Source organism: Phalangium opilio, unplaced genomic scaffold, assembly GCF_054372755.1.
Source record: "Phalangium opilio isolate 3A_F unplaced genomic scaffold, DU_Popi_V2 ptg000011l_1, whole genome shotgun sequence".
Taxonomy (NCBI): Eukaryota; Metazoa; Arthropoda; class Arachnida; order Opiliones; family Phalangiidae; genus Phalangium; species Phalangium opilio.
Window position 1 is genome coordinate 8,466,600 of NW_028324147.1, and position 26,599 is coordinate 8,493,198.

Below are 26,599 nucleotides of genomic sequence, written 5' to 3' on the forward strand. Positions count from 1 at the left end.
ATCTAGATCGTGCGCATGCAGGTTTCCGTATTCCATTTATGCAGCGCTCGGCCCTAGATCCGCTCGCATCTGATCACCATAAAAAGAGAGCTAAATCTGTAGAAACGTTTTGGCGGGAAAAAACTAACGTCAAATGATGGTTCGTTCCTGAGGAACGTGAAATAGACTTTTCGAAGTAAGAAAAGGGGTAGGCAACCTTCAGTATCGGGACGTACAAGGGGGTTGAGCCCTTCCCGTCTCTGCGCACTCTCATGATGCAAAAAGATTACAACGCAGGCGCCAAAAAGCGAGATGGAAGGAACAGTTTTACCCCCGTGTCTTTCCTTCTTAGTTACATCGACGAAATGGTCAATTAACGGTTTTGGCGCTATCTGTCGGATAAACAAATATCGAGAGGTCTTTGAGAGAGTAAATCATGGGGAATAGTTATAACCGAACCAGTACGCAACTGATTCGCTTAGCAAGTATCCTTCGCGAAATACGGGGGCTCTTGCCCTCGACATCAGAATTCACCTTTAAAAAGCGACGGATAAAAAAAACGTGGGGGAACTTTGGCTTGACAGTCGGATAGGAGACAAGTTGGGCAGCGTATAACCACACGGAAAGACATTGTCACCATAAAGCAGGCATGTAGGCCTTATCGTTTCCCTTCTCTTTTTTGACAGGTAACACTAGCTTGGTGTATAGGAATGTGACAGAACACTCTTTACGAGAGGCAAATGGGAGGATTAAGTGAGAGGAGGAGGAGGAGGTAGGGACGATATTTGAGTTTCCCACAGGCACTCGCCATAAGGCCTACTGGGCCGCCGAGGCGGCATAGACGATCGAAAGATTCCCCGGACAAATATTAGCCATCCAAGAACAGTAAGGTTGATAGTGGGAATAGTATACTAGCGTTAAGCCTAATCTTTATTCCTTAAGTTTGAATTCTCGCGTCCCCCTCCCCAACTCAACCCCCTTTATTTCAAATATACATAGGAGACATTTCTAAGAAGAATTCTGACTATAAAGAATTTTGAAGCATGCACTTTCACTGAGTAGGCATGCATGCATCATCGCTAGGGAATTAATAGAATCTGGGTCACTATAGACGAAAGATACGATACGATGGGAAATATGAATTTCCCTCATATCACTCATCTACAAATATTGTGTTGAGAAATTTTGGGGGTACAAAACATTTGGTGCGTATGTCTCTGCAGTCTCTTTATGCTGGGCTATGATGGCAACCTAGCCTCAATCCAAAACTAAATTTAACCTAAGAACAAACAAATTTTCTAACATTATGATTTTTATGCGAGGACATGTTGCGGTCAAAATAGTGAAAAAACCATAGTTTGGGCGGCATTTTCTTCATTAATCTAGTTAGGTTGGATTAGGGTAAGGTTTCATACACCCTAACCCAAGCCCAACTGAACCGAACCCCAAGCCCAACTGAACCGAACCCCAAGCCCAACTGAACCGAACCCCAAGCCCAACTGAACCGAACCCGAGCCCCAACTGAACCGAACCCGAGCCCCAACTGAACCGAACCCGAGCCCCAACTGAACCGAACCCGAGCCCCAACTGAACCGAACCCGAGCCCCAACTGAACCGAACTCGAGCCCCAACTGAACCGAACTCGAGCCCCAACTGAACCGAACTCGAGCCCCAACTGAACCGAACTCGAGCCCCAACTGAACCGAACTCGAGCCCCAACTGAACCGAACTCGAGCCCCAACTGAACCGAACTCGAGCCCCAACTGAACCGAACTCGAGCCCCAACTGAACCGAACTCGAGCCCCAACTGAACCGAACTCGAGCCCCAACTGAACCGAACTCGAGCCCCAACTGAACCGAACTCGAGCCCCAACTGAACCGAACTCGAGCCCCAACTGAACCGAACTCGAGCCCCAACTGAACCGAACCCGAGCCCCAACTGAACCGAACCCGAGCCCCAACTGAACCGAACCCGAGCCCCAACTGAACCGAACCCGAGCCCCAACTGAACCGAACCCGAGCCCCAACTGAACCGAACCCGAGCCCCAACTGAACCGAACCCGAGCCCCAACTGAACCGAACCCGAGCCCCAACTGAACCGAACCCGAGCCCCAACTGAACCGAACCCGAGCCCCAACTGAACCGAACCCGAGCCCCAACTGAACCGAACCCGAGCCCCAACTGAACCGAACCCGAGCCCCAACTGAACCGAACCCGAGCCCCAACTGAACCGAACCCGAGCCCCAACTGAACCGAACCCGAGCCCCAACTGAACCGAACCCGAGCCCCAACTGAACCGAACCCGAGCCCCAACTGAACCGAACCCGAGCCCAACTAAACCGAACCCGAGCCCCAACTGAACCGAACCCCGAGCCCAACTAAACCGAACCCCGAGTCCAACTAAACCGAACCCCAAGTCCAACTGAACCGAACCCCAAGCCCAACTGAACCGAACCAAAGCCTAACAAACCGAATCTAAGTCACACTAAACCAAACCTAAAAACCAACCACACTATGCATGTTATGGGAAGTCTGGTTTGGCATCGTTTGGGCAGTGTTCTCTTCATAGAGTGTGACACAAATCTAGTTAAGTTGGATTAGGGTTATGGTTTACTTCACGATTTTTGGTTGGGGCTATTCTTGAGCATTGGCATTTATCATACCCCTGAACATGTCACAAGCTTCCTATTGTAGAGGATGCAATCGTGAAGTTCCATCCTTATACAGGGGAGACGGGGAAATAAATAAATAAATAACCCATTAATGTTATAATATATAATAATTTAAATTGTCCATCTGTAAATCACAAGGAGACCCTTTACACTTCATTCTTGAAAAGGATCAAATTTCGAACTCATTTCCGAAGTTGAAATGACACATTACAACGTGCACCCAATAAAATCATAAAGAAACTATCGCAAGCAAGATAGAGAAGGACATTGTGGAATTTTAATCCCCGAATCACCTCTACTCGCACCTCTATTGAAGACCCTAGTAGATTTCTTCAAATTCTTTTTACCCTCTGCCATTTTACACCTCGATGGAGAGAGTGGTGCGCGGATCAAGGCTCCCTTTGAAATGGCCGCCAGGAAAAAGTCTAGGCCGAGGGTTCGTCAAGGTGAGAATACAGTCGGTTTCTAAATAGTGCAGTCTTCCCCTATATTTCTATCCCCTGGTGTATGTATGACCCCATCTCTTGACCTCAGTTGAGAGAGAAATCACGGGTCGCTCTATCTCTCGCTCCTCTCAGTGGAGAAATGTTTAATAGCTATAAAACGCCCCACTCTTATACATCCAGTAACGTAACAAAGATAAGTATGCCAAATTCCGTAGGAAACCGGCTTAGAGATGAGATTTACAAATACTATATTTTAACTATATTAGTTACTATTATATTATTATTAATTAAGGTAGCAATAATTTGTGTCAATGATTTTTACGAGAATCTATGACCTACGTCACTTCATGACAACCTCTCAGTAACCAGTGACAAACTTATGGAACATATATTATTCATAAAAATATAACATCCCTCTTAATTTCTGAGATACCTTTCAGAAACACCCTGTATGAAAAGAGAAAACACTAATTTACACGTGAACCTTAACTGTGGTTTAAAATCAGGGCAATTTTTCTCGTCCTTAAAAACAACCTTCTACGCTAGCAGCCCTGAGATATTTTCTCAATAAAGAGCAGCAAGAAGCGATATCTAGTTTATTATGCAGAAGGTATAAATTCGCCAAATTTCCAGCTTTATCTCTAGTCCAAGCGGAGGTTCGGAGTTAATCCCCGCCTCTAAATTACAACCAGCATCTCATTGGTTCTTGAAAACCCACGTCAGCGCGACGCGAAGGACGAAAATTACGTATAGGGACTTGGCAGTACTACGTCATGCAACGTCAGGCTACCTTCCACTAGTGCTAGAAAACATACCAGGAGGAGGAGCTTATGTAGCTTTCATTCTGTTAAAAAAACATACCATAATGGCGCTGGGGGCGGAGTTAAGCCCGAATTGCCAAGTCCGACTGAGGAGAGGCGAAATAGCCCGGCCTCCTTTTACGTCCCCCCTTGTATTTTAAAAGGGGGACTGGGACTATGGCGCGCGAATATTTAGGCATCTTACAACTTTTCCCTAGAAAACTAGATATCGCTTCTTGGAGCATTAAGCTTTCAAAAATTAAAAAACAAAAAAAAAAACCCAAAAACATAATTCTAAATATGATATCCCATTCATGTCTTACTTATTGTTATATGGCAACTTAATCTTTTCCTCATATTGAAGAAAGCGTAAAAATAATTCGGAAGCTATAAAACTATAAGATGACCGGGCCTCTATACCCCCAAATAACTTCAACACTCGCTATATAACAGCCGCGGGCCCGTATCAAACTACCGCAAATTACAGGTAAGTGTTAAAGGTAGGGCCATTCGGGAGGCCCTCACTCGCCAAATTGATCCCGCTTGCCAACCTTTATTAATATTTATAAGAAATAAATCAAACTGTAATTGAGTGTTAAAACTCTTAAGGTTCATTCGTATCGTATTAATTATGATAGATCCAATTTTTGATTGATTAAGTTCCATTAATACCAATTAATTTCTGTTAATTTCAAATTACAAAAATTTGGTAAGTGGAAATGCACAACCTTATCGATTAAAACTATAGAATACTATCAAAGCCACAATGTGTTTCCCGTGGTGTTATAACGGACTGGAAACGAGGATACGTTTTCTGTAGCCAATAAATACTAAATACTCTTTGGTCCCACTCTTATCAAATATTCACCTGTCGTTGTTTTTTAGAAACACTCTTCTAAAAATTTCAAATTCAATGAAACTATGCTTAATTAGGGGGTATTCATAAAACTAAAAATGTTACTAACTACTATGTCCTTACCAGGTTTAATGGCTAGGGGGTCGCGGACCCCACCTTGAGTGCAACTTACACCAACCACAAAGTTTGGGAAAATTCGGAAATTAACGAATTGTAACTGTGCATAAAAAACAAACATACTAACTTCTTTATGAAATATAAAAGGTATTTCCGATAAGTCTGCCATAAAATCAAGGGTGTGTTCTTTGGTCAAACGTAGGGTCAACAACATTTAGTTACGGAGATACGGGCTCTCAAACATTGAAGGAAATAGACAAACATGCGCAGTAATTAGCTTTACTTTAACAGAGTACTCGCACGTCTACCCATTTAATAGTACACATCTGCTCGATAAAGGTTCAATAACGTTCTTAGATTGAAGGCTGATATGTGCTAATCCAAGTTCGTAAGTACTTCCTTGTTTTATTGAAGTGTTTTGGGGCCTGTGTCTCCGTTTTTAAGTGGTGTAGACGCCATGCTCTTTGATGACCTTTCACCTCAGTTTGACCCCAAGAACAACCCATTAATTTATTTTGGCAGACTTATCAGAATCCCCCTGTATATTAGATTAAGAACCATGAAATCGCAATATTCAAATGAAGCCAGACAAATTAGCGTTACTAATAACGAACATGAAAATTATATATTTATATTAATATTCAAGGAATAATTATAAAATATAAATCATAGATTGTAGCAGGTAATAATTAGGCGGGTATTGACGTCTTTCCGGACGAATGGTTCTTTCTGAATATGGATTCTCTCATTTTATAATTAATATCAAGTATAAATTCAACCACATCCCCGGCGACCAACGATCGTGTCTTACAAGATTTTCTAGAATTCCACATCCGTTCTTCAGCAACCAAACATAATTGACTTTTTTTTTACAGCTAATAAAAATTCGGAATTATAAGAAGAAGAAAAATCGAGCTTGGAGTCGAAAAGCTCAGTTTCATTGGTACTTCGATAATGAAGTCGAAACGCTCCGATAAATCCTTTATTTTCTATTTCCGCGCAAAAAAGAAACACGATACTAACACAGCTTCGCGAATCGATTCCATACTCCAAAGAATATTGTTCAATATACTAACGTATTAAATATATATTTTATATTTTTATTATTTTCAATTAAATATATATTTTATTATTTTTAATTTTATTTTTTAAATATTTAATTATAAAAAAAATAAAATATATATTTAATAAAAAAATAAAATAAAATTTGTATTTAATAAAAAAAATAAAATAAAATTTGTATTTAATAAAAAATGAAATATTTAATAAAAAAAATAAAATAAAATTTGTATTTAATAAAAAATGAAATATTTAATAAAAAAAATAAAATAAAATTTGTATTTAATAAAAAATAAAATATTTAATAAAAAAAATAAAATAAAATTTGTATTTAATAAAAAATAAAATATTTAATAAAAAAAATAAAATAAAATTTGTATTTAATAAAAAATAAAATATTTAATTCGTTAAATATCTGGATTAAAATAGCGAGCAATCAGATTAACTTAAGATTAAAAATTGTCAAAAAACTTCAACTGTTCGAAAGCTTATTCATGAGAGAAACGACTTCAGCTTTATAACACTAACTAAAGAACGACTAAAATAAAGGTGAGCTAGTTCTGAATGACTCGAAAATTTGATGAAAAAAAAAATAGTTTCACCCAAGTGGTTTTTAATTTGAAAACCCCCGTTTTTAATTACAATTTACTGCTTTTTTCTATCGGGATAAAAATCAGTCTTTACCGTAATAGGTTTTCGGTATATATGTCTTGATGGAATGCTACAAAAAAATAAGTCGAAAAAACAGAAGTATACAGAGTACCCTACTTTAGATATGCGTGACACGCTTTTTAATTAACATATCTCCGAAAGTTATTAAAATATATTTCCACTTCATTTCGGAAGCAATTGCAAAATTATGGAAAAAACGTGAGAAACTCGCTTAACGTCTATCACTCTACACTATAATTAAATATATTTATATTAATAAACTGATTTCAAGTTTAAAAAAATTAAAATTTTTACTGATCTAGAATAATTCAATAATTGGGATACCAAAATAAGCCTCTCCGAGCTTAGGCGATTGCTATCTACCCACTTAAGAGGTTTTTCTTAAATAATTAAATAAATGTAATTGAAATTATTTTAATCGACAGTAATTTACCTTAATTATAGTTAAGTCGTTTTAAGAAAGGTTATTCCTAAAATCATTTTAAACACAGCTATTATTGACGTTTGAATTCAAGCGTATGCCTCTTCAACAATTTTTGGAAATTTAGGGTATATAAAGCGACTTATTCCTTAGAAGGGATAATTTCCGGTGGTATTTGATCAATTAAAGGTAAGTTACGGACGGTTAATTACCGACTTATCTCTAGTGCCATGCAAATGTTTCACCTGCTGAAACTTCGAATCGGTTAATCAACCAGGGTACCAATATTAAGACATTTGATACTTTTACGTAAGTTCATTTAACTACCGCGTGGGGCCGAATTAATTACCATGAATTACACACATCTTCTCAAAACACGCCCTAAAGGTTTTTCACTAAACGATTTGTATTCGAGAGAGCCCTAATCAATTAGGGATAATTCTGAATTATGAAATCTTCATTCATAATCAATCGGAAATGAGCTGATAAAACAAAAACCGAGCACGTTTACGCCTCGTCATTTTTTCGAAGCAGTCGATAAAGGTTGAAATTTAAATAATCTCAGCCTGCCTAAGAACGCCTTTCACTAAAGTCAGATTTCCAACGATTAAAACTGAAAGATTTTTACCTCTCCGAGTGACGATGACGTCACGGAGAGGTATTATATTGGACGTATCTGTGTGTCTTTCACCGCGTTCCCAGAAAGTAATCTTTGGCTTCTACTCCCATCGTTAGGATTAAGAAGAACGCGGCGATCGGCTAGGGTTACGAGAAACGTCCAGCCACCCAATGGCAAAACGTTCACGCAATTGCGGGTTTTCTTATCATTTGAAGTGAATCAATCGCCTTATATACCCTAAATTTCCAAAAATTTTTAAAGAGGCATACGCTTGAATTGAAACGTCAACAATAGCTATGTTAAAAATGATTTTAGGAATAAAGTTTCTTAAAGCGATTTAACTAGAATTAAGGTAAATTAATGACGATTAAAATAATTAATATCAGTTATACTTATTTAATTATTTAAGAAAAACCTCTTAATTCCGTCTCGACTCTGAGAGGGTTATTATGGTTTCCCAACTTGTTAACATTATACCGCCAGGTAAGTCTGTTACGGGAGAGAGCAAGGGCAAGGGCGGGTGCCAGCTAAAATGATTATTGACAATTTGACGGGCGGCTCCTCTTTTTTTTTTCAAAATGAAAAAAGAAGAAACTTTAACGTAACGACGTCCGGTCTCGAAAAACAAGAAAAACCACCGAAAATTGCACTTGGGGAACGGAAGGACGTTAAGAAGCGAGGGGAAAATCACTTCTGATCACGGATAAACAAAAATTATTGACTAGTCAATTGTAAAATGTATTCATTAATATTTAATTGAACTATTAGAACTATAGTACGATATCGATTCGATTTCAAATTTTCCAAAAATTTATATAGATCAGGAAATTAAGGTGGCAAATCAAACCGTTTCTATGATTCAAATTGGATTTTTTTTTTTTTTGAAGAAATTAACTCAAAAGTTTCCCTTTAATACGAAATTAATATTTCGAGAAAATTCTGAAGTGTCAGTCTTGTTTAATTTCGACTACTATAATGTTTTGATAGTTTTAAATGATTGAAAATATGAAACTAGAGCCTAATTAGTTTGTTTCCTTATTTGTAAATTGAAATTATTACTAAAACGGAAAAATTAAATACGCCGTTTAACTAGCAACAGAAGGATGTCACAACAGTGTAATAATCCTTCACGGGATACTTCTCCCCAGTGCTTTGTCGACAAGCCTAACGTGTAGTGTCCATTACGGAAACTTAATTGCACTCTTATCTTCTTTAATATTAGAGATAGAAACATGGTAACCCTCTTTCGATTAAAAGAAAAACATTCAAAGACTTGATTTTCAAATTATATTCGAAGTCAACGTTTACATTCAAAACCTAAAGATTGATTTATAAGCTACCAGGGATTGATTTAATATTAAAAGAAGGAATGGAGAACGGTTAGTCTTTACTTTAGTCCGGCTCATAGCCCAGTATAGAGCCCCTCCCTCCAACACGTAACGAATATTTTAATTTATCTTATTGGCTGACTTGAAAACTACGTTTTGATGACGTTGCTGACGGGAACGGTGAAAAATACGTAATTCCTTTTTACATCTGTCGCTATGACCCGCCTCTTCTTTCATACCCCCCCCCCCTTTACCGGGGAAGAGGGTCCGGGACTTTGACGCGCGCCCAGATTACTGTGTTCTCCATTCCTACTTCTAAAATTAAATCTATCTCTGAAGCTACCTTTTCAAATTTGATTAGAACACACTAGATCCGCGAGTTAGTGGCTTGCCCCTCGTGACGCTTCTTTCAGAGGTAGAGTGAATGGGATGCTGCTGGCTTCTACACTCTGATAAGCTTACTCCTTTGGCGTTATCCTTTTCTTAATAAGTCATTTTTAACCAGTTTTCTCGCTCCGGGAAAAACGGATGGATAGCGTTAGTGGTTTATTTCGAAGATGTCTCAAAGTCTAGACTACAGGCCCCCGGTCTTACTTAAAGCCGCGACCATCCAAACACATGTAAACTCCACAAAATCCTTACACCACCACGTCCAAATGTTCAAAATTTCAAGTATTTAAAATTAATAATTATCAATAGTCGAAATTAAACACCAAATATATTGACCAATTTACACAGAACGAGATTATTCCTAGCTTGTGAATTACGTCATCGATAAAACTCCACCCGATTGGCCATTGGGTTTACCTTAAAACTTTCTTGATTCATATTAAAACTATGAAAATTCATATTGAAATCCTTACACCACGCCCAAATGTTCACAATTTCAAGTGTTTAAAATTATCAATAATCGAAATTAAACGCCAAATATATTGACTACTTTACACACAACGACATTATTCCTATCCCGTGAATTACGTCATCAAAAAAGCTCCATCCGATTGGCCTTTGGGTTTACCTTAAAACTTTCCTGATTCATATTAAAACTATGAAAAGTCATATTGAATTGGTGTTTTCTACAAACATAAATAATGATTAGAATCCCTTACTAATTCTCGCAAAGATAGAGTCACGATCAAGTTATATAACGAGACGTGTTTTTCGTGGCAGAATTATTTATAAGTTAAATACGGAATAAAAGTATTAGCACGGTGAGGGTCAAAGGTCAACTTATAATTCTATCTTTATCCTCGGAAAAAAAATATAAAATGGTCCTATCATCCTTTAAAATTAAGATTAGTATTTTTGGACTCAAAAGTCAAAGGGTTAACGCCGCTTAAATTCTTAAAAAAGCCAGCTTATATCTAACGACATTACTGCATGCTAAAATCCATAATCTTTTAAAAGTTAAAGTTTCACATTTTTCAAGGAAAAAAACCATCTATTTCTTAAATAAAGCGATTCGAAACACGTACGTTACAGGTATACGAGGAACGTTAAGCCTAGATAACGTTGAACCTAATGGCATTAATGATTTTATACGACTTTAAAAAACGTCTGATCTAATTAGAACAACTGGCTTGAAATAAATTTATTTGCATTTTCAAAAGAGAGAACGAGATAAACCAAGCAAGTGCATGCACCATCTTTTGAAAACACGTAAATTTGACCTTGAAGTTACGTAAGTTTTACGTTTTAAGAGCGTGGTCTAATATAGTCAGTCATTAGGGGTTGCATTTTTTTTGGTCAAAGAAAAAACTCGTGATACCAACCATAAGTTTATAAGATATGTTCATAAGTTTGTCACTGGTTACAAACTGGAGCTTGTCATGAAGTGAATGAGGTATGTCATAGATTCGAGGCGCTGTCAAAGGCTTAGTGAGTTCAGACTAGATGAATAAAAACTGTCTTTGTATACAAAGACGCGAAAAAGTAAAAGATAAGTCTAAAATTAAATGCCTGTAGTGACAGATATTAAAATTTTCAGTTTTGAAGACATGATTATAAAACATCACTTATTTAAAATCATTTCTTATCTTGGTTTTTTTAACCAAAATTCTTTTAGCAAAAATATTTTATTTAGAAATTAAACTAAATAGGAAACCGAGTGTAGTACTTCAATTCTCGCTTGTCGTTCTCGAAGTAGCTCGAACTGTAAGTCTCCAGATGGCATTATAGGTAGTGTTATGCTTATGGAACATACCTTATAAACTTATGGTGATACTTAAAGATTAAACAAAATAAAAAAAGAAAATAGATCTTAGTTCGGGTAATTGTATTACTCTGTTACGCGTGTAATATAGTTTCGGTCGTAAAAGCTCGCCGCTCGCCTCGCTCCGAGTGGTTTCTTTTCTTTCTTACTTTGTGTGAGCGTGTTTTTTGTTTTTTTGTGGAAATAGTCTCGATTCTCGACATTCAGCCAACCGTTTTAAAAGAACATTCTTTTTTCTCTCGATTTTATTTTTATCTTAAGGTGAGAAAAAAAGAAATGCGAAGAAACCACACGAAATTCATCCACCCCCAACAAGCGCCGAACGACAGTCATTACCAACGATTTAGAACTTTACCTCCAACGTGACAACGTCACAAAATTTACCACCACCACCACCATCTTGGTCTTTGACTATTCGATAGAACAATTCGTGAATTATATACGGAAGAGCATGCGCATAGGGGTACTCATGATTTTTTGTTCCTGTAAAGTTCTCTTTACGCATTACAGTTGCCGAATTAGACTATTCAATAACAAGCTTGCGGTTTTTAGAGTGGTTTCGATGTTTTGAAGTTTTAATTGCAGGTGATTAGCGGACAATCTTTTAATAGGGATTAATGGGCATAACGAAGGGTTAAGAATAATTTAATAGTGTTTGTACGGGCATGGGACCCCGGCCCCAGTACCTAATATGTAAAATGTAGTCTGGTTTATTTTTTCGGGGTTATATTTTGGTACTAGCCTACTAGGGAATTTATTTTTGTCATGTGCCAAAAAAATCCTCAGATTCGTCTCAAATAAGTTAAGTTTTTATAAAAAGTAGAGAGGGTAACAATTAAACAGACTATAGACTTAAGTTCACCATCCTCCTTGCCAGCATCCCTCCTCTTCCTTTTATACCAATGGCAATGGTAGTGTGTTTCACATAGTTACCGTCCTGATACTAGAATCGATATGTAATAATTTTCCTTATTAATAAGTAGGCGAATTTCCAAATACCAAAACATTTTACGATTTTTAATAATTTGTATAATTCTGAAACTTTCGTTTGTCTTATCGCAACCCCGACTTTTTTTTTTTTTTTTTTTTTTTTTACGGGGATGCCTTGACCCCAACCCCGATTAATAATTTACCCCTTACTTACTCTAATTAATATAACTATGTCTTTTAGTTTCTTACTTAATTTTAAGGGGTCATCCCTAAAACACTCCAATCATAAAACTAGTTTAGGGTGTGTAATAGAACATTTTCGACTCAAAATCGCCTATAAAACCCTCTATATTTCGGTCCTACCAGTCTTTTTTTTTTGAACACATAGGCCTATATTCGGTTCGAAAGTTAGGAATGTCGTGAAGTTACTTTCGCCAGTGTGAAAAACTGAAACCCCACCTTACCTACCACAGTAATTAAAAAACTATCTTTAATTAGTAGTGTTAATAAACATAAATAACTGTAATTAAATATAACATCGTCACTGGGGTTGACTGTCGACCGAGAACATGCGGAAATCAATGACATAGAAGAAGAATACCTTACAATATCTCACAGTTAAAAAAGATTTTTTAACTTTTTCTCTCTACTCACACACACACAGGTTCTTTTTCAACGCCGTGGTTTCTGGCGCGAGAAAGGGTTAGCAGAGGGGTTTATATTTTTTTAACATACGAATTTCTCCCACGAATAAAAATTGGCCTTTTTTTTCTTATCCCTATACATGCCCCCTTTCTTTATTCGTCACTTGTTCGATAAAGGACTCGCTTGAATTGAAACGCCAGATTTTTATTTTTCGGTTTCTCAGATTTTTTTTTCTTTTTTTTACTTTTTCGAGATGCTCCGATTTCCTTCCTCCTCCTCCTTCTTCTTCTTCTGCAACATTCTACCCCTTTCTATATTTTTTTCTTATATTCTTGAAGATACTATCGGTTTTCCCCCAAAATACCTACCTCTCTCGCATGCTGCCTGCCTACGCTATAAAAGTCGCAAAAGGTGAATGAGCCAAACCTTTAACGTTATTTACATCAAAAATCTTATTTTTAAACTAACCAACCTCAAAAAAAGGTATATGTCACTCTGACCCGTTTACTTTATATTCAAATTTCGTTACTAAAATTCGGAGTGTTTAAAGTTAACAACTTAACATTACTAAATACACATTGTGTGTCTGATAAGGCTGGCATAAATTAAGGGGGATGTTTTTATGTTCCTTGGGTGATTTTGAGTCGAAAATGTTCTATGAATTTTTTCCCTAAGGGCCACTACTTTCGAGTTATGATTTGAGGGTTTTAGGGATGACCCCCCAATTAAATTAGTATTTCTTTCAGATTCTTAATTTAATTTAAGGGGGATGCTCTTTGGACGATTTTGAGTCGAAAATGTAACTTCAATGACATTTTGTCCTAATGGTCACTGTTTTCGAGTTATGATTTGAGTGTTTTAGGGATGACCCCTTATATTAAATTAGAAATAATAGAGTAATCTCGGTAGAGAGGGGAAAAACCAGTTTATCCCTCCCTTTAGACGCGCTTTTGTAAGAGGGAATACTGAGCGCGCTTGTTAGGGGGGATGACACGGAGCATGGAGAGTAGTATCGGCGCTCCGTACAGCAACGTCACTCCCTTCTATCTCCAAGCTACGTGTCATCCCCCCTAACAAGCGCGCTCAGTATTCCCTCTTACAAAAGCGCGCCTAAAGGGAGGGATAAACTGGTTTTTCCCCTCTCTACCGAGATTACGCTATGGAGTGACGTTGCAATACGTAGCGCTGACATTACTCTATTGTCTTTCACTTTCTTAATTAATTTTAAGGGAGATGTTCTTTTTACGATTTTGAGTCGAAAATTTTCTATGGCATTTTGCCCTAAGGGACACTGTTTTTGAGTTAGAATTTGAGTGTTCTAGGGTCCAGGGATGACCTCTTGTATTAAATTACAAATCCATGTCTTCAAGGGGTCATCCTTAAAATACTCTAATTGCAGGATCAACGTATTGTTTCGTAAATTTTCAACGTTATGAATGGAAAATGGATGCGCAAAAAACCAACAACGCGTCACAAAGAATGAGTGGGTGGATGCCTTCAAGAATTTCAATTAACGACGTCACCTTAACACGTCATTTGACCTTTAACCTCGGATGTACGCCGCGGATGAAATGTCTTAGAAGGATAGATTCTTCCCCTTTCACCCCGATAAAGTTCAATGCCGGTAAAGAAGTGAGAAATTTGAGAATGGGACAAGGGTAGGAAATTTCAGGTTTAGTAGAAGTTAAAGTCGCCACCTATTGGTCATAAATGGAACTTCTCAGTTCCAAGGGAAAGTGTTGAAACTCAAAAATATATTTGGTTCCCTAACACAATGTATATCAGGAAAATTTCTTTCAAGAATTTTAAACTTATATGACGATAGAACAATTACGAAATTGACCGAAAACTGTGTACAAAAATGTTTGCACTCCGAATGTACGATCTTCCATGTTTGACGTGCGAAAAATCACAAGTAATATTCAATTTTCATTTTCAAATTAGGTTAAAAATAAATATCAGCCTCCTTTATTAAAACTTAAATCAGACATTATTAAGATTCGATTCAAGGTTGTCTAATCGCTATTTAATATGGTAATACCACTTCGAATTCTCAGCAATTAAGTTAATTGAAAAACGGGTTTTTATCTTTGCATTTTACTTCGCTTCCAAAATAAAAATCTCGTAGACTATCAGCAGAAATGGATATACTTAACATTATAAAAAGCCTTCAGAAACAAAAACTCAACAATACGTGAATAAATTTTGGAGCCACATCATAGTGGAGTGACCTTTTACCACTAAGAAAAATACGCAATGATTAACCATAGATAAACTAAAATATATACAAGTTGCATTTCCGTCGAAAAAACGAAGGAATATGAAAAAGCAGACGACAGCTACTTTATGAGAGTAGATCGTATAAAACGCCATCTATCGACTAGAAACACTCTATAGTTACGTCATAAATTTGCCTGACATACGCAGTTAAGTCTAAATATATTTTCTTCATGGATAACGATTAGTCTAACTCCACCCACAAAATCCGCCTAGATACGTTGAGAAAATGGTTCCTATTTCGTGACTCCATGTTGATAATTAGCTCATGGAATTACCAAGAGCGTCCTCTGGTCTTACATGGGTTCTTGCATAAGTTTAAAAGATACATTCAACTATGACACTACTTTTACTTCGTAATGCTAGACAGAGACCTACTGAGAGCTAGTTCGAGAACGACAAGCGAGAATTGACTGCACATCTTTTTGCAGTCCATCTTCCTATTTAGTCTGTACTAAGCCTTTGACAGCGCCTCACCAGGCGTCATTTTACGAGAGTCTATGACGTTACACCTACGTCACTTCTTGACAAGCTCTCATTAACCACAAACTTATGGAACATATTTTATGAACTTATGGTTCTTGGTTAAAAATACTTCAAGATTTTTAAATTCAAGGCATTAATACATCTTTAGCGCCATCTCGTAAGGCAAATAAAAACTATCAGCCAGCTTGGAGTGACAATACAGTCTAAAACAACGAATACCACCTTATACCCCTGTAAAGTGTTCTTTTCACACTACGCTCCCCAAGTTAAGATAAAAAAAATATATATTTGAGGAGGGGGTTAGCATTGTTGAAAGACAGAATTTAGACGCGTGTAAAAGCGTATCCGTGGGGTGAACCCCCATTTTCAAACGCTCGTTTACGCAACACGAAAGGGACTTGGCGAGTTAACGACAGAGTAATGGCCCATCTCCAAAGAAACTAGCTCTCCCACCCCCCCCCCCCGTTTCCTTTCCTCTCAAGAAATATAAAAAAACCCAAAAAGGATACAAAAAGTATTCTACGTTCCTTAATGTTGATGCCAGATCATTAGAAGGGGGGCCAGGGGGTAAATCCCCCACATTATAAAAGACTACAAGTCAAGTTAAACTTACAGTAAGCCCAATGCCTCCCCCTACCCTAATCTTTGAAAAGATGTTTCTCTCTTTGTGAGGGTAAAATAAAATAAAATACCTATCTGTACTTTTGTCTCTCTGCTAGTCCAAAGACAGCAGACAGAAGTGGAATAATTAAAACATTTAATGACGTCATCGCCCTCTTTCCATATTTCCCGCCTTTTCTGTAATAGCTCAGACTAAGACTGATAAGTCTTTACTATTTGTAGACATTTTATGTGACTTTAATGTTAATTCCTAAACCTTTGCAAAATAGAGTTAAAGTATACGTTGCTACGTTAACTGTCAGCAAGTAAACGCAAAAAAAATAATAATCGCGAAACCTAATTTCATATCTGAAGGTCAACCTTGAAAAATACCTTCCATTAAATGGGAGATTATTTGTTTAAACTTAATTTTTATCTATTATTATATTGCTTCTTTTTAAACACGACATGTCATTGCTTCGAAAATTCCCTTATCTTTTTAAACACGACATGTCATTGCTTCGAAAATTCCCTTATCTTTTTAAACGCGACATGTCATTGCTTCGAAAATTCCCTTATCTTCTTAAACGCGACATGTCATTGCTTCGAAAATTCCCTTATCTTCTTAAACACGACATGTCATTGCTTCGAAAATTCCCTTATCTTTTTAAACACGACATGTCATTGCTTCGAAAATTCTCTTATCTTTTTAAACACGACATGTCATTGCTTCGAAAATTCCCTTATCTTTTTAAACACGACAAGTCATTGCTTCGAAAATTCCCTTATCTTTTTAAACACGACAAGTCATTGCTTCGAAAATTCCCTTATCTTTTTAAACACGACAAGTCATTGCTTCGAAAATTCCCTTATCTTTTTAAACACGACAAGTCATTGCTTCGAAAATTCCCTTATCTTTTTAAACACGACAAGTCATTGCTTCGAAAATTCCCTTATCTTTTTAAACACGACAAGTCATTGCTTCGAAAATTCCCTTGTCTTTTTAAACACGACAAGTCATTGCTTCGAAAATTCCCTTATCTTTTTAAACACGACAAGTCATTGCTTCGAAAATTCCCTTATCTTTTTAAACACGACAAGTCATTGCTTCGAAAATTCCCTTATCTTTTTAAACACGACATGTCATTGCTTCGAAAATTCCCTTATCTTTTTAAACACGACATGTCATTGCTTCGAAAATTCCCTTATCTTTTTAAACACGACATGTCATTGCTTCGAAAATTCCCTTATCTTTTTAAACACGACATGTTATTGCTTCGAAAATTCCCTTATCTTTTTAAACACGACATGTCATTGCTAGGCAAATTCCCTTATCTTTTTAAACACGACATGTCATTGCTAGGCAAATTCCCTTATCTTTTTAAACACGACATGTCATTGCTAGGCAAATTCCCTTATCTTTTTAAACACGACATGTTATTGCTAGGCAAATTCCCTTATCTCTTTAAACACGACATGTTATTGCTAGGCAAATTCCCTTATCTCTTTAAAACACGACATGTTATTGCTAGGCAAATTCCCTTATCTCTTTAAAACACGACATGTTATTGCTAGGCAAATTCCCTTATCTCTTTAAAACACGACATGTTATTGCTAGGCAAATTCCCTTATCTCTTTAAAACACGACATGTTATTGCTAGGCAAATTCCCTTATCTCTTTAAAACACGACATGTTATTGCTAGGCAAATTCCCTTATCTCTTTAAAACACGACATGTCATTGCTAGGCAAATTCCCTTATCTTTTTAAACACGACATGTTATTGCTAGGCAAATTCCCTTATCTCTTTAAACACGACATGTTATTGCTAGGCAAATTCCCTTATCTCTTTAAAACACGACATGTTATTGCTAGGCAAATTCCCTTATCTCTTTAAAACACGACATGTTATTGCTAGGCAAATTCCCTTATCTCTTTAAAACACGACATGTTACTACTTCAAATTCCCTTATCTCTTTAAAAATAACATGTTATTACTTCAAAAATCCCATTTCCATTTTCTTTTAAAACACCGCACCAATTTAAAAAAAAACAAATTTTTTTAAACGAAATATAACTTACATGGATGTCTTTCATAATTCCAAGAGCGACCCAGCGCAGTTCGATTTAAACACAAAACAAAACAGTTCGTCGATATCCGTTACGTGATTGGCGTATATGGGGATCACGTAGGCCGTTTAATTCAACGTGATTGGTCGTTGGTAACCGTGTGGGTTATCGTTGACAGCCGGAGCAAATCTATAATTGGGAACCAGTCAAAACATATTTTTTTAAAAAATAAAAAATATACTAAATTAGAGCTTGATTAAAATAAATCCCTTGAAATGATCCGATCTCAGGGTGTCTTCGCATTAACGACTATACACTTTTAATTTCTCTTATTAAATTTTTAATTCTTATTATTACATTTCTCTTTATGAAGCGCGGTTAATCGTAAGTGCGATTTTTAATCACTTTTGATATTTAGATATTAAAAAAAATGGTTTTACAAGGTTATCTGGTACAGAGCTAAGAGCGGCCACTCTAGACACGGCGCGATTATCGCTAATGTCCACGAGAAAAAAAATACGCACCCCCTTTAAGGGCTTGAAATAGTACATTATATAAAAAAGTGAAAAAACGTGAGTCGATTATATTAAAACCTTCGTAGACTGTAAGGGGTGGGTTTGGGTTTACACCCCTCTATCATCATTAATTCCCCCGTTATTACTAAAGTTCTAATACCTATGGAAGCTGAAGTTTATTAAACTTGAAGGGTGATAGACTTACAGCTCAACAGAAACGCTGTTTATATGCATACAATTTTCCGTTAATATATTTCTGATTAACTTTACCTTCATTGAAATACTTTATAGAACTCAGCCGCCGAAAATATTATTGTCATTGTAAATTACGAAAGCCCGTTATTTAAGCTTTAAAATTCAAATTAATTTTCAAGGTTTCATACAACACGTAAAAATTACGTAACGTATTAATGAGTTTCGGAATTATTTTCCATAACATTTTATGCAAGATACCCTTAAAAAAATGATTGAAACAGGGATAGATGCAATTTTAGAAGCAGGAATGGAGAACAGAGTAATCTGGGCGCGCGTCTAAGTTCCGGACCCCCTTCCACTGGACCGGGGGTCTGAAAGAAGAGGCGGGTCATAGCGACAGAGGTAGAAGGAATTACGTATTTTTCTCCGTCCCCGTCAACAACGTCATCAAAACGTGGTTTAAGTGAGCCAATAAGATAATTCAAATTTGAGAATAATTAATTATCGATTCTATCAGTTTTAGTAGTAATGATTGATTTAAGTCTAAGAAAATTTAAGCTTGAATCTTTAGATCTTTCCTTTTGTTCCTAAAGTCAAACTTCGAGATAATAAGTTTCCGCTCTGCAGTTCTGGGGTGCAAAGGGGAACAGATCAAAGTTTATACAAAGCACCAGTACTGTACTTTGGGTACCATTTTAAGGCGATAAACAGTAAAACATAGCTTTGGAAACTTTCCCATGTACAGCCCTGCCAAACATTCGAAAACGTTTTAGAACGTTTTTTCGTTGTATCTGAATGTATATAGGGGACCATCGCATTCGCGTTTCCAACGCGGCTTTAATGGCGACACAACAAAAACACTTTCAAATTTTACCCAAGTATTCTAATGCTTAAGTTTGACCGAAAATATTTAGATACAACTTCCAGAGTCTAAGACGAAAAAAAAAAACCAGCGCATTTGTTGGTATATAAGATTATAACAGTATACTTTTAATACTAAAAATAGACCCTCAAATCACGGTTAGTAACAAAGAATCTAAATTGAAATGACCAAAGCTTAATAAATAGTAAAAGTTAATTTAAAACATGAACAAGCACAGCTTGGCTAAACTTAGATGGCCTGATTGATAGGGTTAAGTCGGAACATCCGGTATATGTGGATCCAGTTAGGATAGGGCTTCAAAGTTATCAGTCCATTAAAGTTCTTTCGTTTGAAATCATATCTAACATCTTTGGATCCAAATACCTCGTGTTCACACATCTTAACAATAAGGTGGTCAAACAACAGACATTTTTAGCCCCGACTTTGAAAAGGGCCTGGACATAACAGTTTCAGGCAGGAAAACACATAAGCAACTCAAGGAATCTTTTTATACTTAGAGATATGTGATAAGAGTGTATCATGTGTCTTTACTGACGTACCAAAGCCTAAACGTAAACTTACTATAACCACTCGTCCATACCTCGAAGCTACATACTTGCACCGAGGGGCTCATCACTGTCAAAGACAAAGTCCCTATACACGTATTAGGAGTAATCATTTTAGCACTGTCAAGGGCGGGCCTTTTAAAGATTACACGTAATCAATTTAGTAAAGTCAGAAGTGAGATGAGACTAAGTCAAAGAAAGGTACAGCCGCGCACACCGTTTACACCGAGTGAACGGTACCTCGACTTGCACAGTGTAGAAGATAAAGATTCCTAGTATCGCTTGATACGATATTTTCCTGTTTCACGTTATTAATAAGTTTGAACTATATCGTATAATTTCCAATAAATTAATTAAAATATATTTTAAAGCGTATTGCTAGCTAGCGAATAAAATTAGAGCTGTATACGTTTTTGAGAAACTATTTCGGGTAATGTAAGAGGAGGTTAAGGTTCAGTTGACGCGATAATAGTTCTTCTTTTTCTTTCTCTCGTCCGAAGCAACTTTACGCTTCTGCACAGATCGACTTGGTATTAAAAGAAGGCAGATAGTTTTCTCGAGTAAAAAGATTAAAAACAATCTAAACATCTTTTCGATGTAAGCCTCCACTCCCCTCTCCCCTCCCCTCTTTGGGTTCTCCATTAAAAGAATCCGCTAGAAACAACGGGTACAGCACGGACATGAACCGAGGGGTCAAACACGATCCAAAACCTCGACAGCACTAGCTTCAAAAGCGTAATTCAAAGCTACGTATGAATGGCTCTTCACAGTGGTATCATTAAGAAACCAATAAAAGACCCGAAAACGTTCAAAGACAGAACTGGGCACTGTTGGTACCGTGATCTCGGGTTACCACGGTGATTCACTTACGTTACCGTCATATTGGTAAAATACAAAAAGTAGCCTACCACCAGTTTATTGAAATCTAAAATGGCTATTTAGACGTTGTCTGGTGTTAAAAGGGTTATTGGTTTAGTTTAGCGGAAGAGACAAATACGTAACGAAAACCATCAACAATTTACTTTAAACCAATATTTTTACAGATATGACTAGTAAATTGTGCAATAAATTGAACTAAATTGATTTGACACTATTATTGAGTGTGATATCAATGTATCAATAAGAACAGAGAGAATTAGGGAAGGTAGTGGAAGCTCCATTCTTAATTTGACATCGCTAACGATAATGCAATTCAAAAAAGCGATAACATGCCATCACTGGTCAACTTGTCACTATTCCGGTCACATGGCAACTAACAACTAACAAAAGGAGTTATTTCGTCATACCGAAACATTACGTCACGTGACTTCTCGAGCTACATCTTAAGCTTTAAGCTTCCGCACCCTATTTAATTCTCCGTGATGGCAAGTGTCCATTCCCTCGGTTTAAAGGGTTCTCGGGCATTTTTCCGTTAAGACTAGAAAATTCCGGCTAGTGTTGGTTAAATTGGTAGCTCCGTTTTCGATACACGCGCACTTGTTTCATCATTTTTTCCGCGCCATCCCGAGATGCATTTTGATATTTTTTTATTTCCGAGAGAAAGACCATTATACGTTAGCAAGATGGCGGCGGGGGGGGGGGCTAGGAATTTAATTAGTTCTCGGCGGCGCGTTGCACTCTTGCACCCCAAAAATGTTGAACGCGCCCAAAGTTATTTCTACGTATGTATATATACCACTTTTCCACCAATGTTATTCCGCGTAGAAAAAAATGCAGAATTTAAACTAATCACGAGAATTCTCCCAGATTCTCACAACGTTACGCGAGCTTAGTGTTTTATGTGCATAACTAGATGTAAAGCCCCATTCAGACTAGACAAAATTCTTACGTTAACGTCGGTGTAGTTACTTTGCTCGCTTAATTAAACTGATCACATGTGTCAACGACTACGTATGATTCGAGGGTTAAGTTTGAAAATTTTGCAGTTTAGTCGAGATGGCGTCACATTGTTAGCGCCTTACAGACGCATGATCGAGTGCGCTATGCTTTAGCAGACGATATATGTGAAGTTTTAGGATTCTTGACGGGCTTTTGGCTGTATTTGTCATTTTGTATTCGGTTATTTTGGTATTCAAAAGTCTTGTCTTCGCCAACATTATTAATAATGTTGGCGAAGGTCTTGTTCAAAAAATCCCCTATACGCGACTCGTTTTAAATCGTCCGCTCTTACGTCTGAACACGGAAATGACCGTCCCGACGCGACCAACAAGAACGTAAGGTTTTTGTCTGAGTGGGTCTTAATACTAACCGCAATGGTTACGGCTTTAAATTAAAATACTAAACGACACTATTTGTCATATCCTGTTCCTATTTTCCTAACAGCAATAACTATTCATAAAAGATCTGTATTTCGAGACTGTTGTTATGTGTCGTTTTCTACAAAATATCAAAGACTTTCTTTTTAAAATTGTATCAGAAAATTAAAATGTTTCAATCCAAAATTTAATAAATTTCAGTTCATACGTTTGAACCAAAAACTAAACTCCAAATTAATTCCATCTGAAGTCAAGTCCTGACTGACTGATATATCAACGCCCAGCTCAAATAGGCACGCATTAAGCAAGATTTTTTCCAATCCCCACCATCTTGAAAAATGGCGGCCAAATATGTAAAACAATCAATTTTATGGAATAACGTACGCCAGTTTTAATCGATTTCACTAATATTTAGTACACAAGTTACACGTATATCACATAGACGCGCATTATGGCTTTTGGGGTTCGATTTGCCGCCATCTTTAAAAATGGCGGCCCGAAAAGTTACAAAAATGTGCCGACGGGCAACGCCGGTGCCTTAATTGCTTCTACTTGAAATATAATCATCTTTTACCTCTTTCTAGAAATAATTTGGTTTGTTTGTCAAAGGTAATACCGAGAAATTCGATACAACAAAGGGGTATCTTCGAAATACGTTCCTCGCTCATAGTTTTCTTAAAATTCATACACAAATTTGTCACACGCTATACTTTAGCTCGCGTGAAAATAGTGCACGGCGATTTGTAATAAAACTGGGTAAATTCCCCCTCTCTCTATATGACATGTAAAATTCCTTTGGGTCACGTGGCGTGACTCGCTACGAACACAATCACTTTGATGGTTGTCATTTGCGCGCCTTCACGAGTCGGTGATTGTTTCAAATTGATACCTTAACCTTTCCACCGAGACTATCCGAGGGTAACCAATACCTAAACATTTTCCCGCCGCCATTCTCTCTAATGGTTTTAAACTGCAGCGATACCGACGTCTACGTATCGAGTCTTATCTCAAAGGCAGTTTTCCACGCTCATATTTCCTGTCTTAACGTGGCAATTTGAACAAGTTGGGAAACCAAAATAAACCTCTCCGAGTCGAGACGCTATTAAGAGGTTTTTCTTAAATAATTAAATACAGGGTGTTTCTGAAAAGTCCATCACAAATTAAGGGGCGTGTTTATGGGACCAAACTGAGCGGAAAGTACCAAAGAACATGGGGTGTACAACATTTTGTTACGGAGATATGGCCTTCCAAACATTCGCCCCTAAAACAAGGAAATATCCAAAAATGAGGAGTAACACTTAAGACCGACTAACCAGCTTGTTTAAAATTACTAGACAATTTCAATAGCCTTTAATCGAACAATTGATTTCTACCTTTACTAATCAGAAGCGTATAAATGAGTAGAAGTATGCCTACGGTGGTAATGTAAAATTAATCCCAAGTGACATGATGTTTCAAGATCTTCCCAGCACCAAGTAAAATGGTTCTGATTGAAGGGACTTTTATTAGCACAGCGTAAACAACGTTATTTTCAGGAATTAGTCCAAATGTCCACGGGCGGCATTACAAAAACGAGGCAGTCTTTCGAATGATACTTGGACATGTTGGAAGATCCCTGGCTTGTTCCTGTTCTCTCAAACCGTAAAAAGCTACGCAAATCTTCATCATCACGGACAACACTCTTGTACGTTAGGTATGACCTTGAGAAAACCTAAAAGGACATCTCGAATGTATTTGAAAAACCCATCTCCAATTAAGGGGCGTGTTGTTTGTTTCCAACAGAGTAAACTCGCCCAGAGAACAATTTCAATGCAGAGCCACGTTTCGGCGTTAATGGCCCACAAAGGTGGTCCCAAAAACAAGAACAAACTTTAATTTGTTTCGTTCAGTAAGTGTTTCATGTGTCATAGATAAAACGCCATGATTAATGCACGAAGAAAATGAATTTATTGACAAGTTTTAACATTTAATTGCAACTAGTTACAAAAATTGTTCAAAGTGTTCACCACCCGCGTTAAGGCACACATTAGCACGTCTTACAAATGATTCCCTTACACGTTGAAAAATGCCTGGAGTTTCGCGAATTGTTTGACAGCCGTGAATTATTCGTCGACGTAGCTCTTCAACATCGGGCACTTCAGTCTGATAAACTAAGCCTTTCAGGTGGCCCCAAAGAAAGAAATCACAAGGGTTCAGATCGGGTGATCGAGCAGGCCACTCCACAGGTCCACCTCGACCTAACCACCGCAAAGGGAAGGTCGCGTTAAGATAATTTCGGACCGCGATGCTGAAATGTGGTGGTGCACCATCGTGCATGAACCACATTCTGTTTACCAAACCTAAGGGTACGTCTTCGAGTAGTTCCGGTAAATCGTCCCGTAAGAACTGCAAGTAAGCCACACCGTTTAACCTGGGCTCTAGGAAATTTGGCCCAATTAAATTGTCACCCACAATACCACACCACACGTTTAAACTGAATTGTACTTGGTGACTTCTAACGCAAGTTGCGTGGGGGTTTAGCTGGGACCATTGATGTTTATTATGTAAGTTAATAATACCATCCCGTGAAAAGTTAGCTTCGTCAGTAACCAACAAATCCCGTGGGAAATCGATATCGTTTACTTTAGCCAGAAACCACTGACAAAACGCCGTGCGTCGTGGGTAGTCCGCTGGATTCAAACCTTGAACTTTTTGAACATGGAAAGGATGAAACCGGTGGCTTCTGAGGATTTTCCACACGAGCGTGTGGTTTACGCCTAATCGGCGACCAACTTGGCGGGTACTTGATTCAGGCTCGTCCTCGAAAATGGTGAGAACTTCGTCTTCTACGGCCTCTGGGATGGCTCTCGCTCTAGGTTGAGGTCCAGCCGGTTGGATTCGTCCATCTTGCCTCAAACGTCTGTCCACAGCCTCGAACGTCAGTCGATTTGGTAGTCGCCTCTGCGGAAATCTTTCCTGATACAAGCGTACAGCTGCAGCGGCATTCCCCTCGGCTAGTCCATACATTAGGTGCATATCCGCATATTCGGCATTTGTGAAGAAAGGCATTGTAACAGACTTCGTTGAATTATGAGTTTAATAAAACAAACACATGTACGTGAAACCTCTTTTATTCCTTTCTTAAAAAACATAGTGCTCTGTTTTAGTGCTCTGTTTTTTAAGAATAGGCGAAGTTCTCACTATTTTCGAGGACGATCCAAAAACAAGCAGCCGCCAATTGGTTTGCTGATTAAGAAAAAACCACACGCAACTTGCGTTAGAATTCACAAAGTACAATTCAGCTTAAACGTGTGGTGTAGTATTGTGGGTGACAATTTAATTGGGCCATATTTCCTAGAGCCCAGGTTAAACGGTGTGGCTTACTTGTAGTTCTTACGGGACGATTTACCAGAACTACTCGAAGACGTACCCTTAGGTTTAATAAACAGAATGTGGTTCATGCACGATGGTGCACCACCACATTTCAGCATCGCGGTCCGAAAACTTGTCAATAACATTTTCTTTGTGCATTAATCATGGCGTTTTATCTATGACACATGAAATACTTACTGAACGAAACAAATTAAAGTTTGTTCTTTTGTTTGGGACCACCTTTGTGGGCCATTAACGCCGAAACGTGGCTCTGCATTGTAATTGTTCTCTGGGCGAGTTTACTCTGTTGGAAACAAACAACACGCCCCTTAATTGGAGATGGGTTTTTCAAATACATTCGAGATGTCCTTTTAGGTTTTCTCAAGGTCATACCTAACGTACAAGAGTGTTGTCCGTGATGATGAAGATTTGCGTAGCTTTTTACGGTTTGAGATAACAGGAACAAGCCAGGGATCTTCCAACATGTCCAAGTATCATTCGAAAGACTGCCTCGTTTTTGTAATGCCGCCCGTGGACATTTGGACTAATTCCTGAAAATAACGTTGTTTACGCTGTGCTAATAAAAGTCCCTTCAATCAGAACCATTTTACTTGGTGCTGGGAAGATCTTGAAACATCATGTCACTTGGGATTAATTTTACATTACC

General features: G+C 37.6%; 1 protein-coding gene across 6 annotated transcripts in view; it reads right to left on the reverse strand.

Moving 5' to 3' along the window:
* The window catches only part of LOC149710210 (zinc finger protein rotund-like), a 411,108-nt gene that overhangs the window by 301,168 nt on the left and 83,341 nt on the right, over nucleotides 1–26,599 (reverse strand). For 4 of the 6 annotated variants that reach the window (XM_089860326.1, XM_089860333.1, XM_089860343.1 and 1 more), the window contains one exon: nucleotides 18,201–18,377. The exons of the other annotated variants lie outside the window; for them this stretch is intronic. In XM_089860326.1, the coding sequence (XP_089716452.1) occupies nucleotides 18,201–18,215 (15 nt within the window). In that variant the 5' untranslated portion in view covers nucleotides 18,216–18,377. The remainder of the gene's footprint in view (nucleotides 1–18,200; nucleotides 18,378–26,599) is intronic. 6 annotated transcript variants of the gene reach the window in all.